The 21,893-nt window shown below is 37.3% G+C and overlaps 1 protein-coding gene across 1 annotated transcript in view; it reads right to left on the bottom strand.

Annotated features, from left to right (window-relative positions):
* LOC107741884 (neural-cadherin) overlaps positions 1 to 21,893 on the bottom strand; it is a 307,523-nt gene that overhangs the window by 24,009 nt on the left and 261,621 nt on the right. Inside the window, exons 23-27 of the mRNA XM_016554680.1 lie at positions 17,302 to 17,540; positions 6,326 to 6,426; positions 4,484 to 4,611; positions 3,983 to 4,106; positions 398 to 578 (exon numbers count right to left, since the gene is read on the bottom strand). Coding sequence (XP_016410166.1) covers positions 398 to 578; positions 3,983 to 4,106; positions 4,484 to 4,611; positions 6,326 to 6,426; positions 17,302 to 17,540 — 773 coding nt within the window. The remainder of the gene's footprint in view (positions 1 to 397; positions 579 to 3,982; positions 4,107 to 4,483; positions 4,612 to 6,325; positions 6,427 to 17,301; positions 17,541 to 21,893) is intronic.

Genomic DNA, 21,893 nt, shown 5'->3' with positions numbered 1-21,893 from the left:
GATGCAGTCCTTAAAAAGGAGGCATAAACAGTGAACAACACATTGTGAGAATATCACAGGATGTTCCAGTTGCGTTACATAAAGAAGCTCTACAAAGTCATAACACTTCTGAATGCGATTTGTGCCAAGATTCGGTGTGCGTGAAATACTGCCTGGCTGCTAACACTATCCCTCCTACACAGAGCAATTCAAAGATATTCACTGCCCCACTGAAAAGCTTTCACTCACACACACACACACACACACACACACACAGACAGACAGTTTTCACATCCATTCAGCCATTCTCTTTAGCAATGACTTATCTGCTTTATCTTCGAAGGCTCAGTCTCTCTCACATTCCACTTGTGGAAATAGATGTGGCTTGAAAACTTTGGGACAACTGCTGTGTAATTACCCTTTTCACACTGATACCCGCTGTACCCAGGTATGCACTGACAGCTGAAGGAACCCCACTCTCCATGGCAGCGCCCCCGGGTCCCGCAGGAAGGAAAGCCCATGTTCACACAACTATTGTCCGTCATCAGACAACCCGGAGCACTGCCAGAGGAGTCAGCCGGTGAACCGAGGTCATAAAACTGAGAGTGAGAGAGAGTCAAAGTGAGGGTTACAGACTTACAGGTACAGAAGTCATGAAAACACTTGAGAGTAACAGAAATACAAAAAAGAGAGAGAGAGAATAAGCTTGTGGAAATATAAATAAGGCAGGAAATAATGCTCAGGATAGGCCAAACCGGGAGGTCTTGAAAAGATAAGAGATGAAAAGAGAAAGAACGTTTTATCTTATTTGTGCATTCACCTTTAATCCAGCATACCATAATGAATATTACCATGCTGGGCAGGCCACAGCCACTTAAAAAAGCAGGCCTGCAGCGCTCTGTATTAGAAGAATGGGGAAACCTTGAGGCCTTAAATTCTCTTCACAACAGAACAACCACGCACCACATTAGATCAGTTTTCCTTTCATCTGATGACTCCCATTTATTCATGCCCACTCTTCCTAACGGCATGTTTTTGAAGTGGTTGCAGCATGAGTTTGACCCTGTGCGGGAACCGGTTGCACCTTGTACAGACAGATAGCACGGCTGATTTACCAGCACAGCTAAATAAGCAAAAGGGCTGCATTAATTCCACTCGACTGCTGTTTGTCACTATTATTTCATATTAGACAGGTTGGTTTATTGTCTTTTCTTTTCTAACAAAGGAAGAAGTAAAATACAGTGTCTCCTGAGCCACAGTGTGGAAACATTGAACCTATAACACTTTCCACACATTACACGACCAATAGACAACATTAACAACACAGAGAGAACACAAAATACAGACAATTTACAATAAATCCATCTGTGAATAGTAAAATTCAGCAGTATTATATTTCTGAATAATGACAGTTGTCCATTGTAACACTACAACTAACCAGTAACTCAAAAGTTTTTTTTTTTTATATTAGACAGGTTGGTTTATTGTCTTTTCTTTTCTAACAAAGGAAGAAGTAAAATACAGTGTCTCCTGAGCCACAGTGTGGAAACATTGAACCTATAACACTTTCCACACATTACACGACCAATAGACAACATTAACAACACAGAGAGAACACAAAATACAGACAATTTACAATAAATCCATCTGTGAATAGTAAAATTCAGCAGTATTATATTTCTGAATAATGACAGTTGTCCATTGTAACACTACAACTAACCAGTAACTCAAAAGTTTTTTTTTTTTTTTTAGATTTCATTAAATAAGAAATGAATGCTTTCATTTAGCAAAGCAGTATTGAAGACTGGAATAATCACTGCTGGAAATTCAGCTTTGTCATTACAGAAATAAATTATTTTAAAATAAATTACAATAGAAAGCAGTTGTTTTAATTTGTAATAATATTTCACACTATTATAGTTTTTACTGCATTTTTGATCAAATAAAGGCAGTCTTGGTAAGCTTAAGAGATTCTTTCAAAAACACTCAATACATGACATGACCAACAGACAACATATACACAGCGAAAAACAGACACTTTGCAATCAAAGGATTCGTTATTAGTAGTATTCATCATAACTGCGGACAATGACAGTTGTCCATGGTAAGACTATACGTTAACTGACTACTTCAAGCCGATGTTTCCTACATAGCTGTGCTAATTTCCATCTCTCTAATAAAAGCTAAAATAATCACCTCATATCTACATTTCATATTCATTTATTTGGTAAGAAGTCATGCAATAAGCAGAACAATGTAAAGCCAGCAGGTCATTGTCGCAAAACCATTTCAAGACCTTTCTTTCCTTGTGACCATTGTGACCATTAGTATCATTGTTCGGTGACAAATGCAACTTGATTTTCTTGCTCTAGACTGACTTTTTTGTAGTTGGAGCTGAATGACCCATTAGAGATGGTAGTCAGATGGTGTCTCACTTTTTGATTTTGATTTGCTGTGGTTGCTGTTTTTTTTTGTGTACACCTCTGAAAGGTCAGCCTTTCCACTGTAAGGTTTAGAGTTGTTTGGTTTATTCTTTCCTTAAGTCTGGTTTTAGTAAAGGATTATACTTTCTTTTTGTATGAATTCACGGCTCAAGCAAACCTGTGTGACCTTTTAAGTAACGTGTTGCAGTTCCCTGGATGTACCTCCCAAAGTGGCTCAGTAAATGGCATAATATCCTTAAATCTTAAAACCACGTTTCCATGCACCCCATAACACTGTGTATTTGCCACCAAAAAGCCTACTCAGAATTCACACAGGTCACTAACAGGGAGAAAGCAAAAGTAAGTAAGTAAACTGTTTGAGAAAAGAGAGTGGGCAGAAGAGAGTCTAAAATAGCAATTCTTCCTCTGTACTTCCTCTTTTAACAGTCTATGACCTGCTCTCCAGTCAAGCCCCAGTAGCCTAAGTGAACACTTCTCTGCTGTTTCTTTGTGTCTGGCGACTACTGGTTAAGTGTTTTAGACTCAAGAACCTTCAGCTGAGTCATAATTTTACAATGAGAAACAAATAGTCACCCACTGTTAACAAACCTTGACATAACGTGGGGTGAGATGATATCACATATCGACTTATAAGACTATGGACACAGCTTACAATCAAATCTCCTTCAGCAGCTAAATGGTTAAAAGTACATATACTGACAGAACTATGCTGGGACATGTATTAGCAAAATCTATGGCTGGTATATTTGTTCCAAAAACACTCAAAACTGATGGTTGGATGCAACCCTAAGAAGTCATGGCATGTTTTTTTGGTTACACTTTATTTCGATAGTCCACTTTAGACATTATATTAACTATAAGTAACTTTGTAACTACATGTCAACTACATGTCAACTAATTATCATTAATTTGCAACTACATGTCTACTAACTCTCAGAGTAGACTGTTAGGGTAGGTTTAGGGTTAGTAGAATGTTGACAAAGAAAGTGTTAGAAGATATTAAGCAGACAGTCTACTAATACTCTACTAACTGCTAGTTGACATGTAGTTGCAAAGTTAATTACTGTTAATAGAATGTCTAAAGTGGACTATCGAAATAAAGTGTTACTGTTTTTTTTCTGTCTTTGCTCATCTAAAAAGGGACAGCATAAAAATACTGTTCTTTTGAACTTTGTTCATCATCAAGAATCCTGAAAAAATGTAGCATGGTTTCCACAAAATTTTAAGCAGCACAACTGTTATCAGCACTGATAAATTCTTAGGCTTTTGTCACCTCCAAACCAAGAACAACCAGAGAGAAAAACAGTCGTACACCAGTCAAAGTCATAATTGTGACAAATAAATAGATAGATAGATAGATAGATAGATAGATGATAGATAAAAAATAATATTAAGGCATGGCCTCGTATGAATTCTGTAGATCACATAAAAATAAAAAGACTCATCTCTGTTACAGGACTTTGCATAATAAAGCTTCTTTATCTTTTCTTCTTCCCTCACTCTATCACTGTTGTCAAATATTTTTCTCTGTCTGCACTGATATGCATGCATTTCCTCACCTTGCTGTCCACGATGAGGTTTCGGATACAGCCAGTAAAGTGCTTGTGTTGTAGTTGTGGGTAGATATAGGGCAGGTTCTCATTCACTCCTCCTAGCTGAAGCACCTGTGTCACGTTCAGATGCCTGAAAGCACATCAGAAGAGTTCATTACCCTAGCCACGTTTGCTTCTCTACCACATGAGTTACTAGTATGCTATGGAGAGGTCATTTTCCTCTAGAGATTCACTCTGATAATTCATTTGACCTTTTGGATTGAGACCTTTGTGTAATTATACATATTTCAAGACATAAGCGAGTCCATAATTGGCATGGGTCCCATATGTAGAGGGAGAAAGAGGAGGGTAATGATTGTTTCATTGACTCGTCCACTGTGTCCTGCTATCATGGTGGAAGAATGATTTGTTTAGAACTCAAACTTTAATGATTCATCAGGGTCAAATTTTTAACACTTCAAACAATTATGCATTGGTGCGTAAAGAGAAATAAAGGAAGTGATTTACTTGTCCATGTTCGGTGTGACGCCAGTAACTTCACAGGAAGTGTGGTCTTCAGTAGTTAGCCAGCTGCCCACTCCCTCCATCTCCATGATAGTGGCTCCTGCGCAGCGGTCAAGTGTAAAACGAACTTCCTGAAGAAGAAACGTTAAATTTGACTTCAGCAAAAACACTGTTGAAAAATAGAATAAAAGAAATCAATTGGCAGAAGAGGTACAGTGTGTACTGCAAAATGTAGAATGTAAAAATTTATTGGATTTATTCATGTTTTTGGGGTCTCTGAGATTGCAAACAGAAATAATGTAACATTTTCAAAAATGTCCTAAGTATTAGCCAGATACTTCAACGTTAGGTACATATTTCAAACTTTGTCCCTGGGTCTGAGACCCCATACAAAGATGAGGCTTGTTATACACACATACACGGACAGACATATGCAGACATACCATAGAACATGGATACAATGATAATTCACTCAAAATGAAAATGCTGTCATCATTTACTCATCCTCATATTGTTCCAAACTTCTAACCCAAGTCTTCTGAAACTCAAATGTGCTTGCTTGATGTGAGAACCAATGAGGTTTGTTGTCATACATACGGTTGAGTTACCATTGAGCATATTTGATATGTTCTGTATGTTGATCAATGTTTATATGTGAATAAAATCCTAAATTAAATCTGTTCATCATATAAAGCAACCATGTCTCTTCAGAAGACTTGGATTAAACTGCTTGATTAATATGGATTAATTTGACCATGTCTTTATGAATTTTTTAAAGCATAAAGTTTTGGTGGAATGGACTTCCAATGGAGGGACAAAAATCTCAGGTTTCATTAAAAAACTCTTTATTTGTGTTTTGAAGATGAATGTCTTATGGGTTTGGAATGACATGAGGGTGAGTAAATGATGACAGCATTTTAATTTCCCATCCCATCAATGCACCTCAAAGACACTATCAGACATTAAAGTCATTCTGAACCAAACAAACTCACACAGAAATGTGCGCCATGCATTATAAATGAAAACAATATGCATTATAAAATCGGCTCAAAACAACAAACGTTTGATATCCTGAAGCTAAAAAATCAGTCTGTGCCCATCATACACTACGTGATTTTCTGTGAAATCTGTTAACTACGACAGACCAAAATCTGTAGACTGGTTCTGACTTTCAGTAAATCGGGGCAAAAATCTGGGCAAAAGCCATGTAGCGTATTCCAGCCTTAATTGTCTGCTTATACAGACACATAAGTCAAGACCTCTTTCTCTCTGAAATCTTCAATGCTGGAAGAAGCAACAAACAAAAAAAGCTGATGTGTTTCCACACACTTCAGCCTCTTTCTCCACTCTCTGCAGAGGCTAAACCCTCAGGCGTGGTAATAATAAACACATAGCATGTCAAGATGCTAAAAGCTCCAACCTGCAATGTTCCTTTCGCACCCAGCAGGACGTTTGCATCCTGTTTGTAATGAACAATAAGCATTATAATTTCAAGCAATTTCAGGCTGACCCTAAGGCAAATTGCACCACAGCAAGACTACATGCCAGCGCTACTACAGAGCCTAGCAGCAACCGAGAAGCCACTGAATCTGAAACAGCCCTGGCAACACTGAATACAAATTAGCACACTAAACAATGTCTGGGATCAAGTAAACCCTGGTTAACAGCGGCGACCACAGCTCCACTGTCCCTTTCAGACTGTGAAGATGAATTCAGAAGAGATAAGTAAGACTTTGACTTGTACAAAAGTGCTGAGGTGTATTATTGGAGGAAGCTGGCAGGGAGAGAGAGGCCTCCGCTCGATTGGGCTCAGCAGTTAGTCGCCTGCTAACGGTGAACACTTACTTTGCTGTTGCTCCTCACGTCCAGTCTGTGCCACCGTCTGTCCGCTACATTCACGTTGCTCGGCAACTGCAGGACCAATGTACCCGAGCCAGGAGTAATGGCTGAAAATTCAGCTTTGCCATCACAGGAATAAATTACATTTTAAACCATATTAAAGCATACTTCACACTACAGATTCAGTATTTCATATTAGTGTTTTACTGCATTTTTTTATCAAATAAATGCATGTATCTGATAAGGGAGACTTGGGAGTAAACATTTTTGTTTGAGAGTCTTTTTAATATTTTCACATTTATCAAATTACTTTCATGAACGGTGTAAATTATTGTTTTATGTAATACATTTGTGATAATCAGTTGACTTGTTCACAATATTTATTGCCACCATTTAATTTTAAGCATTTTAGCTCACAGGAATTAAAGGAATTTGAAACACAGGTATTAACAAATTACATTACACATAGACTTTAAACATTAACAAATACATAAAACAGCCTTACAACTATATAAAAAAAAAACATAATGAGCTTGTGTGTGTGTGTGTGCATGCTTGTGTTAATTACTCTCAATTGTATCAAATGCCAGTCTATACACAGTGTCATTTTAGCATTTTGTGTGTCCAGTAGATGTAACTTGTCCCTCCCTGTCTGCTCAGCAAGGATATTTCAAATTTTGCAAATTGGAATCACAAACCTAAACAAATCTTACTTTATTAACTCACCCTTTTGGTACTGCAAATGCTTTTATATTTTTTACAGAGAGACTTCATGCCATGATTCAAACAGCTAAATGAAATAACTATATAAACTCCTCAGAGTTTCTTAAACTGGTCCCATCTTGGCGGATTCCGATGGTCTCATTGAATTCTCTCTCATCCTATTTCTCTGTAGGTGCCTCCAGACTAACTCCCGATGGAATCAAAGTATTGAGCTGGAGATAACAGTGAACATGCTAGGTGTGGAGCAGAGCTGCTGTAATCTGGGCTAAGAAGCCCTTTTCAGAGGGAAGCCCCTGAGAATGGAGCACCGCTCTCCTACACCGACACTGTCACCAATCCTGTCCCAGACATGAAGCGCTGCCGACTGAGAGCGAGACCATGTCTTCTTGGGCTGACATGACATTTCAGGTGGAGTGCAGATGAAGTGGGATTGAGAAAGGAAGGGCAACAGGAATAAAAAATGAGAGATGGAAAAGTTACAAGTCTGAGGTTGGTATTGATTTGAGAGGACTGAAACGAGGGGAAGTAATGAAGGTGTCTCTGTAAGACAGACAGAAAGAGGATGCGACTATTGGAAGTTTCTAAAGGGTGTGACACACCGAGCCGATCGTCGGGCGTCTGAGAATGTCTGTCAGCTCAGTTTTCAAGGTGTTCCCCACCGTCGGAACTAGTTGGACCCCGTCGATGGCTTTTGGGCCGACTGAGCAAGTTAAATCAGTGTTGGGCTGTTGGTGAGACAGATCACTCTGATTGGCTGTTCAGCTTCACCTCTGCACAAGAAGAAAAGCGAAAGTGATGAAAGTGAGCAATTACTAAAATTACTAATTTTAGGTTATCATAACTAAGCATATTGACGCCATAATTTGGTTTAGACGCCATATTGAATTTAACACGGATGAAAAAGAGGCTGTGAGGGATAAACTTAGTCTTTACAATGGCATGTACTGTATAAAGGTCCTAGATCACATGACTTTCACAATTTAGAGCTTTTAAAACTGAATAATTGGTATTTTAAAACTGTACAATCTATTTAACGCACTGTACTTCTATTTCTCACAGCCTTGTATTCATTTCTCTCCAAAAATTAAATATGGACATCCCCTGACTAAGGTCTATACACGTTTTTACTTTTATAACAACATGGGCATCTTGAATAAAGAAAGTGATCAACATGATTCATATTCAAAATGGTAAGCAAGTGCTGCTTTGTTTACAGTTTGTTAATTCGCAGTCCTAGTTCCGGTTTCTTTTTTTTTAATAAACGAATATAGACTACTGTCACTTGCAGATATAGACAGTTATTTTCTCTCACATATAGGCGCAAAACGTATGTGCTACTTGGAAGTCTTTGCAGTGCAAAGTTTTAGACCTGAAGAACGCAAAGTGAGGCAGCAACACAGCTTTCTTCGCCACTAGTTCTTTGTTGTTGTCGGTTTGGTGTGTCACAGCCTTAATACACAGATGAAAACCAGGGTGAGAGAGAGGGAGAGTAAAAGCAGGGTAAGTGGGCACACTGTTTCCTCTGGACTGCTGGCCAGCACTTTCCATGTTACATATGTAAATGTCATACTCGGAGAACACAATCTGTATATGTAATAAGGCTGCAACATGTTTTTGCTCTCAGAAATGATCCCTCTGTAGTCACAGGGGGTAGCCTATGCTCTCTGCTCCTCATCCCTAATTCATGCTGGTCTCCCTGCGACATCACTGCACATTAATCCCTCTGTCAGCAGGAGGGAAGATGAAGGGAGGCCGACCTCGTCCCCCCAGAACCCCTCCCAAATGCATTTCCCCTTTTAAGCATGAGAAATGGCCTCTCTTTGCGGGTCCTGAGGGACGAGCAGGAGGGCTGGTGGCATAAGGACCTTGAAAACCCCACCCAGTGGCCCTCCCATCAGTGGCTCAGCAAATGAGCTGAAATAGTATAATTTGAAAGGGATATTTGAGAGCTGCTGTGGCACGATGAGTCTGAGAGGGTTCACTGTGAACCAGGTTTCTGTAAATTGACCGTAATGGGTGCATCACACTCTGGGTGTAACTGTATCTCTGTGCTCACTTTCATCTGCCAGACGCTCCTCCTGAGTGTGTGTGTGTGTGAAAAAGCTCACAAACACATCCACAAACACCTCACAGTTCTTAAAATGAAAAAATAAAATAAAATAAAAAACACTTTTTAAAAACACAGCAATACATGAAATACATTCAAAACACCTTTTTTAATTTCATGTGCTGATACTGAAAATAAACACAAACTTTACTCACACATTTAGTCTTTATGATCATTTGATTTATATTTTTATTACCCTATCTATCATTAATTCTGACAGATATTGAGAAATATTGATTATACATTATTAAAAGTGCGCAAACACATACACACAGCCTTTCAAAAGTTTGGGGTCAGTAAGATTTTTTTTTAAATGTTTTTGAAAGAAACATGCTCAACAAGGCTGCATTTATTTGATCAAAAATACAGTAATACTGTTAAATATTATTCCAATTGAAAATAACCATTTTCATTTTCATTTTAAAATGTGATTTATTCCTGTAATGGCAAAGCTGAACAGCTTACTCTTCAGTATCACATGATCCTTCAGAAATCATTCTAATATGCTGATTTGGTGCTCAAGAAACTATAATATTAATAACTACTTAACATAAAAATATTAAGTGGCAGTTGTGCAGCTTATTCTTATTGTGGAAAAAGTTTTTTTTTTTTTTTCTTTTCTTTCAGGATTCTTTGATCATAGGAAGTTCAAAAGAACAGCATTTATTTGAAATATAAATCTTTGGTGATATTATAACTGCCTCACTTTTGTACTTGCTTAATATAAGTATTCATTTCTTAAAAGAAAAAACAAACTGAACCCATTCTACAGAATTGGTTCAAAGTCAGAGTTGGAAACATCTTGGAAAAAAAAAATTATTTTTTTCCACAAATTTTGTATGTATGCAAATTGTATAATATACAAGGTACACATTTATAGTAATTGTGCAGTTAATTCTCATATTGTATTTTCAGAAAGTTTTGGAATATTTTTCCTCTCCCCAAATTTGTCACTACCGAAACACAATAATATATAATTTATTAAGAAGGGTTAAAGTTTTTTTTTTTTTTTTTTTTCTTTCAGGATTCTTTGATCATAGGAAGTTCAAAAGAACAGCATTTATTTGAAATATAAATCTTTGGTGATATTATAACTGCCTCACTTTTGTACTTGCTTAATATAAGTATTCATTTCTTAAAAGAAAAAACAAACTGAACCCATTCTACAGAATTGGTTCAAAGTCAGAGTTGGAAACATCTTGGAAAAAAAAAAATATTTTTTTCCACAAATTTTGTATGTATGCAAATTGTATAATATACAAGGTACACATTTATAGTAATCGTGCAGTTAATTCTCATATTGTATTTTCAGAAAGTTTTGGAATATTTTTCCTCTCCCCAAATTTGTCACTACCGAAACACAATAATATATAATTTATTAAGAAGGGTTATATTGACCTGTTAAGATTTTGATTACATCTACCTTGTAAATATATTTTTTGCTATTTTATAAAAAAAAATTCACAGGTAAATCAATAACAATTACAATTTTAATAATATTTCAAATGTAATTTTTGAGATTTGCTGTATTTTGAATCCAATCTTTCGTTGTACAAGGCATAAAGATAATCATACTGATTTCAAAGTTAAGGATTCATTAGTTTGAATATATCTTGAACTAAACACTCTCATAACATTTTAGTTGATAACTCAATATATTTTATTTTTGACAAAACATCCCATGATTCGGTCGTGACTGCACATTTTGGGTAGTGACAGTAATGTTTTGGTAGTGACCACATCACATTACAGAATTTTAACTCGCATACTAAAACACTACTAAAACATACTAAAATACTAAACATTTGCATAGCTGTACTAAAATATTGCTTATTTCCCCCAAATGAAAGAATTATGTGTTCAGTTTTGTCACTACCGAAACCATGATGACATGTTTCGGTCATGACTGTTACGGTAGATTTGAGATACTTTTGAGCCTAGCTCAAAGATGCTAATCAGCACATGGTTAGCTAGCACAGTTCTGAATAGTTGAACACAAATACAAACTAAATGTTATGGAATAACACCCAAAAAAGGACTTAATTGCAGAAAAAAATGTGTTTGGTAGTGATGTTCTTTAAAGTTACACACAGATTTTCAGATTTTTTAACACATTTACCTCATAAAAGATGAGACCAATCTACTCACCATGTTGCTATGAGAGAGAGTGAAATATGAATATTTTCTGATCATAAATGTAGGGGTGTAGTTAAACTCAGTCTCAGACAATGTACTAAAACATGCATTGTTTCGGTAGTGACATCTTTGAACTTCACGTTTAAAAAATGGAATAAAATGCAAAAATTATTTCAATATCATTTTCAAAAGTTGAAATTTAGGGGCTAGGGTTCGGGACAGCCACCTCTCAATTGAAAATACCCAATAAATTATGATTTCACATATATTAAGCTTACTTATATATTAAACATTATTGTGGGTTTCAGCAGATAAAAAAAGGATCTTACTAAAAATCTAAGATTTGAATATTGAAATGCTTTTTGTGTTTTTTGGTTGTGGGACAGTAGTTTGCACCAATTCTGTAGAACGGCCCATATACGCATTAGAATTAGATAAAATAAAACATATATTTAGTTTAAAAAGATCGAGGTTATATATTTATCATTTAATATTAATACACATATATTTTTTTAATTATTAGGTGTTATGTATCAATGTATTTCAAGATCCTGTAAAGGAAACCAACATAAGAAACCACTTTGGATAAAAGTGCATTTTAGATGAATCATTTCTAGGATGCATTACCTTTACATCCTTGACACAACTAAGAAATGAATAAAGTACGCCATCTATTCACAAAAGGTCTGAGAATGTTCTTCAATGTCCCTGTACATCATCTATGGCCACAAGTCTGTTTAATCATGGGTAAATGACCTCATGAGGCTACTTATCATTCAATAAGTGTCTTTAATCAAATAAATTAGATTTGTCATTCTAATTTGTCTATTGATTTGACATGCTCACCCCCCAAATCTTTGTCTAACCTTGAAAAGAGACTGTATCCACCAATAAGACCCATATGAAGTCTTCAAGCACGTATCCGTGCCCATTTCCATCAATGAAAATAAATTGATGAAGAGGTCAGAGGTTGTTTAGAGAAAATGAATCCGGGCCGTAATGAGAAAAAGTGTGTTGAGGAGGATTAATTCATGCTAGAGGTGAAGAAAGATGGTTGCTCTTTAATAGAGATGCCATGTGTAGATTCCATGCTTGGCCTTTGTTTGGTGGGAGAGAGCGCTGTACATTCACTCCCCCCACCTACAATCCCTGCCGGTACGAAACTCGAACCCGCAACCTTTTTTGGGTTACGAGTCCGACTCTCTAACCATTAGGCCACGACTTCCTATAATGTACACAGCTATGCCTTGAGCACTTTGACTGATGTGTGAATCACCCAAGGCAAACATGTATGCGTGCCTTAACATACATATGGCTTAAAAGGAAAATGTATGTTTACTTAAGTTATTCACAAATTTAATTGGAATCATCAATATGACAAGAAAGGCATTTCATGTCAATGTTCACTTTTTTTTTAAATTAAAGTCAAAATTCTTACAGCTGAAATGCCCACTGGAAATGATTACTGACCAGCAGCAATGTTCGGCTCACCTCAAATCAAAGCCAAACAAATACTACTTGACCTTGGACTTGCTGCAAAGGTCTTGATTTGGTTTCCAGCCAACCAACAAATTCGGAATGCATTCTTAAACAACTCAGAAGTACTAATACTCACACAGACACACCGACATGATCTGCTGCACTCAGCGATGTGTGTGGGAGGCCCCTGGGTGTGTGTACACGATGCAACTGCATTGTAGTATCAGTGTCATGAGTGTCTTTAATAAAGAAGAGCAGAGGCGTAAAACTGGCAGGCAGTAGGCCAATGATAAGGTTTAATAGGCCACGGTGAAGAACAGCAGTAAGTAATAAGGTCTGATAGAGTGAAGGCGAGAAGGACTGGAGAGAGAGACTAATGCATGGAGTCTCGCACTGTGGCTACACTTGTTCCGCTGTCCTCCGCACTGCCATTCATCATTACTCATTGCCTGCTTTCTTCCTTCGTTCCACCTTTTCCATTCATACACCATCTTTGTCTCTCACCCAGACATGAACTTCTTTCTCCGTTTAATTCATGTCTGAGCTGCACCACTTACTGTTACTCCTCAGCAGTTCCTTCAAATCTGCACTTCTTTTATCTATTTAATCTGTCTCTCTTCTCCAGCTCTTCCTCTCACTTTCTCTAATAGACTGTTTCTCTGTTTCCATCTCTCCTTTTTCTGATTCTCTCTCTGTTTGTTGCATGTCCTTACTAGACCTATCCAACCTTTCTCTCTCCTCTTTTCTGGTGCTGGTTCTGGAGCCAGTGCCCAGTTTAAATTTAATCGGTACATTTCCACAGCAGAAGCTGTGGAAAAATCACAACTGTAGTGCTCCTGAAACCTGCAAACTAGAAAAAAAAAAAAAAAAAAACTCCATGAAGCAAACAAAACTAGATAGCACAGATTTGTCTTCATTGGAAACGCTTAATGTGGCAATGCAATTGGAAATGCAGTATAGACATGACATTCATTTGTAGGTTATGCTGTTATACTCCACAGCGACTCCAGCTGCTTCATTTTTCCATCTAATAGAAAATATTTTTTTAATTTGAATATACGTTTATATATTTATATAACATCATACATTGATTGCTGTGAGCAGAATTTTTATTTTTGCTTTATATATTCAACTTATTACAGCTGCATCAAAAGTCATGATGGCATAACGACACTGAATCAATTTATTTTAGGTTTTTAAAATGTGTTTTTATTACAGGACTTATTAATCCTAATGTAAATTTATAAATATACTACTGTTAATTTATGTTAGCTCATAATACATTAACGGTAATTCACACATCTGCAAAGGTTTAAAATGTCTAAGTATACTTTAGAAATTACCGTTGATCTAGATTAATAATGTAGATGATTAAATGATAATATAAGTACAAACAATTTCATAATTTTAAAAGTGCTACATTGCTACATAAACAAATGCTATATTGATGGGCGATTCAGAGAGCAATCAGCCTTCAAAAAAAAAAAAGATTTCTCCATACACAAATCCTACACTGATGGCCAGTTATTCACATAGCAGACAGCATTCAGTCTCCAAAAAACGTTAATCTTTCCTTTCAATACAGACATTACGCAGCGTCAGGTCAGGCGAGAGCTCACTGCTGAATGGTCAAGGCAGCTGTACATAAACCCATAAAACACCATTATGTCCAATGCCTGGACAATAACATCCCACATGGGTTGGAATAGTCTTCGCATTGGCTAAAAGTTTTGTCTGTCAATATTTTACCACAAAGGCACTGGCTGGCTGTGTACACAGTGAATGACAAATCTATGTGTCTCAAGACGACACAAAATCCGATGGCACTGTTTGGTTTTTATGTATAAAACTATTACGCTATTTTGAAAAATAAACTTTCGAGGTGGGCTCATTTGTTGGTGAGAGTCTAATGTATATGAAAATATACAGTTTTACAACATAAACGGTGCTGAGATTGCATAATTTTGTGAAGAATGACGAATGACGAAGGATAGAATGTTCAAGATAATTCTGACAAACGTATGGATAATATATCAGTATTTCATGCATTTATCGATTTTGAGGACAAAAGTGCTATTGGATGTTGTTTAATGGACGCTTGACTTTAACAATTTACCCAAGTGTGACAGATTGGATTCATGTCATAATCATCGCTGACGTATGAAGTCTTGTTTTGTTTTACATAAGCACTTCTGACACAAATTAGTTTATTATTGTTGCTGAAGCATTTCTATCATAAAACAGAGACCGGATACTGACACTAAACCCATAGACCTTTCAAAACATGAATAATTTGTCAACATTCCTAACATTTGGGAGCAGTTGCCTATATAGGTAATTATAAGCAAAGTTACGTCGGCCCAAGGGCGCGGATTTAACACGTCAACAGGTTAAAATATTCTGCACACTAAGAAAAAAAAAAGATTATTCAACACTGTAAAAAATAAACTGTTGAGAATACTTAAAAAAGTAAGGCAACTTGATGCAGTAAGACTTTTGAGTTGTCTCAACAATTCTTTTATAGTTCTTCTAAGTAACAATACTGCGTTCAGCCAACCTAAATTTCTTTGTTCATGCAATGATGATTGTCTTATTTTGCTAATAAAGTTATTTTTGTCACAGCAACAGAAACAACAAGTACTGTTGTTGAGTAAATTTATTATTTTCTGTTTGCTGGATGAAAAAAAAAAGAATGTGTAAATAGTCACCACATTACCATTTTTATGTCTGTTTACGCATGACAAACAAGCACTTATTTCTTTATCAGTTTATGTCATTAAAATTATAATGATGGTATCAAGAACATAATGAAATGTTATAAACCACAAAGAACGGTGGCAATCAACAAATGTAAAAAAAAAAAGATGAGCTCTTTAAATCACTGCACAACAAACAACTAATAATAACGACAAAACAACAACGAAAAAGTTTAAATGAAGCCAGCAAACAGCAAAACAATAACCCTTTAACAATATCTGCATAATTTATTCATGCTGCAATGCATGCTGGAAACTCACAACGCTTTAACATTTCAGCAATATACAATTCTTTATTCAGACAACTCTGTTTGACTAGTTGGGACAACATTTGGGGTCTGACAAAGGTTTTTATGTTCAATTCTGTTGGTCTAACATGGATTTTTATGTAGTTTCAAGAAAACTGCAGTTGCATTTTTTACAGTGAATTAACTGTTCACAGAAAGATTCTCTGGGAAACCAAATTATCTGGGAAATTCCAAAATGGTTCTTCTATTGAAATGCTACGAAAACCCACTTTATTTTTAACAATGTGTCTATTTTTAACACTGATTGCTGTCATTTGAAGCTTTCTACACTGTATGCATCAAAGCGACAGTTACAAAGCGATCGGTGCAAAGCAACAATTTTACAACCAAAAGTAGCGCAAGAGTTTGCAATACGTCATAAATAGAATGGGGCATCAGTTTACTACTGGGGACTCGTCTCGTTGCGTCACATCCAGTGACAGAATCACTGATCATAACTGTTTCTGTTGGCTTTTGTCACGTCGCATTGCACCGCTCTCAGCCGCTGTAGACATGGTGTAAGAGTATGTGTCATCATTAATCTAGTCTTGTCAATGGGATCAGGGACCGGTTATGACAGATATTCAGAGATCCCTGGCTGAGCAGCAGTTCTGCCACGGTTGAAAAGAGGTATCAGACTATCACTCTCACCCTAATACTGAAGCTCAGGCAGATATCCACCACTTCAGCACTCTTTGTTTCTGAGGCCACCTTGAAACCCTATTCACAGTTGCACCCTTCACTTAATCTTCATCTTTCACTCCCTGTCACTCTCTTTTTCTCACCTCAGATCCGCCGTCTGCCATCCATCCCTCTCTCGTTCGCTCCATATGTTCTGAATCTCACCCTACACTGATAACACTCACATACGGCCTTATCTGCTACTTATCCACATTTGCCAACACATCAGTGAACCGATCAAGAGCACAAGCTCTCTTATGAACGTATGCTCGGCACGTAGGCAGATCTGAGTTCATTAAAGCTCTAAATGTGTATACCCCATTGTAATCATTCTCCCAGATGAATGACAAATAAGCCTTTACTGATATAATGAGTGCCTTCATTAACCCCTAATCAGCTAATACGGCTGCACACACAATCCACCGGTGCAGCGATACTCCGGAATTTATGACACACATACGCAAACAAACAGAAATAATGTGGTATTTTTATCTTCTTCTCTGTGTTTAGGTTGTTAGAGGATAGCAGATCTCCCCTGAGTAAGAAAATGTAACAGCAATAAAACTTTTTTTATTAGAAACACTAAATCCTGCCAGAGAGACACGAAGGAGTCTCTTCATCCCTTTCTGTCTAAAATAAACATATTATCACACCTTTTTTCATTCCCCTCTCTCTATGTGTAGCGCTACTGGGAGATGAGAGAAGATGTGCCAGAGGTTCAGCTTGTGATATCAAAGAATGATGTAGAAACTGAAGCAATGTTCTGCCTTAATGCTGCTGCTCATTCGCAATACCCTTCCCTCGCCTTTCAACCTGGTGAGGGTGTGTGTAGGTTACCTATGGCCATAAAGTCCTCCGGCTCCCACGGCTGAAGCTGGGAGAGGGGTCCGCTGTAGAGCAGCAAGCCATCTGCCACCTCTGTGATGAACTCCAGCGAGAGGTGGCTCTCGAAACATGGCCTTATAGGGGGAAACCAAGCATAGCCGTTGCCATGGAAACTGTGTTTTGTCTGCTGGCACTCGGGTCCCTCAAACTGAGCCGGGCACTGGCATCTATGGTATGCACAGGAAATCAAAAGCTTTTATTAAAAACAGTATGAGTTTCAGGTTTTGTACACATGCTACTGGACTGACCTGGACCCAAAAAGAAAAACATAAATAAAAACAATGCAAAGAATGTACAGCTCACACATTTGCCTATACCAGGAACATTTTATTTGAAATGTAGGTTATTTGATTATGAACTTAGGCAAGGCAAGTTTATTTAAACTGTAGCAGATTTTAGACACAGTGGTAATTCAAAGAGCTTTTACATAGACAAGAGATTGGTTGGTTGGTAGATAGATAGATAGATAGATAGATAGATAGCAGCAGTCATGATTGTGATGTTGCTTAATTTAAATAACTGCCACTGACATATCCATACTCAAAATTCAGAAAAGAAATAGGACTTTTCACTATATGGACCATAAAGTTTGGAATAGCCTTCTGTGCAGTGCTCGGAACACTATCAGTCTATCAGTCATCATTTACTTACCCTCATGTTGTTCCAAATCTGTACGACTTACTTGATTCTGTAAAACATAGAATGTCAGTGGGGTTCCAAGCAACACTGGACTCCACTGATGTTTATATGACTTTTTCGCAGAATACAGCAAGTCATACAGGTTTTGAATGACATGAGGGTGAGTAAATGATGACAATTTTCAATTTTGGGTGAAATATCCTATTAAGTCTAGAGTAAAGACCTATGTAAGCCAAACATTCAAATTAGATTTTTCTCAAAGCTTTGTATCCCACTCCCACCTCATCTCTGTTACTGAGTGATGCAACCTGTCAAATATAGCCTATACCTGCCAGACAGTGAGGTACGCTTCAACGACCACTTCCTACATCCCCTTCAGTCATTTTAGGATGGACTTCAAAGACTATAGGTCCCTCATTATCATTATTTTATCATTCTCATCACAACATTATTCCATGAACATATTAAACTACTTAATTTGTAACACATGACAAGTACTACACAAATCTGAATTAAAATGCATGTATTATGTTTTTTTTTTTTTTTTTTACATTTTATACTTCCTTCAGTGTGTGATATAGCTGGTAAATGATCGATAAGGTGCCTTGAAATGCGTGTTTGTAGTCCTGCCATCGTGACTGCGCTATATTACCATGTTATACATTTGCATAATGCCTGCCCACTGGCTGCTTAGGCCCACCCTCAAAGAACATTTGGGTAAGTGAATTTGCTATATCGAGGAGACACTGTTTTTTGCTTCAAGGGTAGAAACCCTTATATGTACTTCCAATACCTATACCGTGGTTACCATAGATATGATCCATAAGGGGCGTTACATTTCTGACAAATGCTCTAAGTGGTTTACCAATCACAACAGACCAGTCGGCCAGCTCACCAATCAGAGTATACTGGGCTTTTCAGAAAGGAACTAAAAGCAGGGTGCTGCAGCAATATAAAGTATGAAAAAGTAATGTGTTTTTGAACTTTAAATCATGCAAATGTATTCTAGCAGACTACATAAATAAAATTGTAAACTTGTAAATGAGCATAATATGGACACTTTAAGGCTCCATTTTAAAGATTTTCTCATTTAGGGAACCTCCCAAAACATCATCCTCTATAAAACTGGAACCACACTGGACCATTCAATACAAGTCTGATGTTGTGCATCTCTTTGCCATCAAAAATTTCCATATGAAAGATACACTTCATATGCATATGTATTGGCATGACTCAAACAGTAATCAACAGCTCTCTTGTTCTGCTTTCTGACGGATCAGCCCCACCTGTTGCGCACGCTCTTGATTCAGCCCACAAACAGAATCATCTGCTCAGAAACATCAATGACAAATTGCTTTCTTTTGGTTTGCCACCCAAGCACTGCTGTGCCCTCAGATCCCCTGCCTCAGTGCCTCTTTGGCAAGTCTAATCATAGTCTTTGAAAAATGCATGGGTCTATCGCTGTCCTTCCTCCGTGTCTCCTTTCTCTGTCTCTGTCTTTGTTTCATTCTCTCTCCTCGCTGTCTCCCTCGTAGCTGCAGTTCTAATTGTCGGATTGAAAGGAAAATGACATGGGATGACAATCTCTGTGCACTTATGACAGTTGAGACAAAGAAAGATAGTTAAGCAGGTCAATGCACCCAATAAAGCAATCAAACGCATCATGAGTGCTCTAATTGCATTGTGCGCTAATCAAAACCATTCCCATGTTTACTAAAACAACATGCCATAGCAGAAGACAGGTGACAATTTGTTTATAGGACTGACCATCAAACTTCATCAATTTCTAATTATCATCGGCATATCTCGTCTAGCAATTCCAACAGCAAACAATTTGTCTGTCCACATTGAACATGAAACTGCTGCAAGACAGGACACAATTACAATTAATCAGATAATATTTGATGTTTAACACAGATAAGAAGATTTCTGATCAGTTATATTTCACAGTGGGTGGGGCTACGGAGTGAATCCCCTAAACTACAGTTTTGTGTGTACGGAACAGAACTTACTTTAGAAACTGCATAGAATTTATGCAAATGCGGCTGTCACTACCTGCATTTTTCGGGAGTCAATTCAGTTTGCAGAATGCGGTTGTCACTCCCGTAAATTACTGAACTGTGTGTGTAAATTTTCCATAGCAGCAAAGACACATAAGCAAGATAAGGCCATTTTACAACCCAAAGGAATTTTAGAGACAGTTTGAAACTGAGAGAGAGAGAGAGAGAAAAGAGAGAGTATACTTATATGTATAATATGGTCATGTATATGTGTTACATGAAGTAAAGATTCCTCATTGGCTCACTCACCTCCTAAGGATGTGACATCCTCATGCTTTAAAAGATCACTGATCACAAGATTATTACCAGAATTATTAGAAGTTCTAACACTGATACTAAGCTAAAAAAAATTAGAGCTGCAAACATCAAACCTTTTCTTTTTAATTGATACATTAAATACCTTTTAACAATGGCAATGCTTGTGATTAGGGATCAGTGGCGTAGCCACGGATGTGCCAGGGTGTGCCTGTGCCACCCACAGTGGCAGCTGGCACACCTAAAAATAGATGCAGAATGATTTTTTATAGTCTTAAAATACAAATGTTTTTTCTAAACTTAGCCTATTGTTGTGTACATACAATATTTGTTCATTTAAAATGTAATTACAATTTTAAATGATTTTCGTAAAAAAAAATAAAAAATCTGCCGACATTCGGACTGCCAACCAATTCGCAAACAGCCGCTGACTGTGACTTTTGACCCCAGCATCTTGAGAGACTTTTGCCGCGCATTCTAAACAGAGAATCTTTGAGTAATTGCTAGCTAGCAATATGTCACAGAGCTCCCTGCTTAAATTCTTTAGTAAAAAACCTCGGCTTGATGGAAGGCCAGACACAAGGCAGAGGATGAGGATGTTTCTCCCTCCCCTAGCCCGGCATCAACAGGTAGGGTTGCCAACCGTTCCGTATAATACGGCATCAAAGAAGCATCCCGTATGAAAGATAAACGGAACGCAGTTTGTCCCGTATTCGCAGGCACACGCCGTATGACCACCAGACCATACGAATAACAGATTCTCAATTGATAAGTGATCATTCTTTTTGCGCAAATCATTGTTTCATTTGCGACCATAAGCTTCCGAGGAAGGCTTTAAGAGAAAGTGGAATCCTCTGCCGGCTGGTCGCTCGCGCCAGCGTCCGCGTTTTTATTTCGGCAAATCAGTTTTGAGCGAATGCAAGCAACGTGATTATTGATCATGAGCACAACATTTAGCAAGGCAAGAAAACATGCAATCCACCCGAGGGAAGAAGTCTTTCACTATTGTAAGTTAATGTTAAAAAGAGAAAAAAAAAATACACATTTTAAAAAATGTAACTTCTAGCGTATTCTTAAACTTAGACCTCTTTACGTTCTCTTTAATAAAAAAAAAAAATAAAAAAATAATAATGCATTTTCATTCATTCATAGGCAGTATTATTACAGGCACTATTAAAGCTACTGTGTTATGACTGTTGGCGATCCTTAGTGTATTATATTTTATATAGTTTTATGGTTATGTGGCGAGTATAGTTTTACACATCAGCCCAGTATATTCTGTAACGTTAGTGATACGCAGAGTTGGGTTTTTAATTTTTTTTTGCACATTAATCTGACAATAAATGTGGCACACCCAGTTTTTCTGATGCACACCCAGAGTCTCTTTTCTGGCTACGCTAGTGTTAGTGATGCACCGATACCAATACTGGTACAACAGACAGTAGAATGGAGATATTACAGATTAAGGATGTCTATGAAATACATGTAAGTAATTAATATAATGTTAAACATTCAGTATCCACGCCTGTATAGCGCATGTGGCACAGATGCTTGAGCTTGTGGAAA

The sequence above is a fragment of the Sinocyclocheilus rhinocerous genome, unplaced genomic scaffold (assembly GCF_001515625.1).
Source record: "Sinocyclocheilus rhinocerous isolate Xijiao unplaced genomic scaffold, SAMN03320098_v1.1 scaffold436, whole genome shotgun sequence".
NCBI classification, from domain to species: Eukaryota; Metazoa; Chordata; class Actinopteri; order Cypriniformes; family Cyprinidae; genus Sinocyclocheilus; species Sinocyclocheilus rhinocerous.
This window is presented reverse-complemented; position numbering and strand designations above follow the sequence as displayed.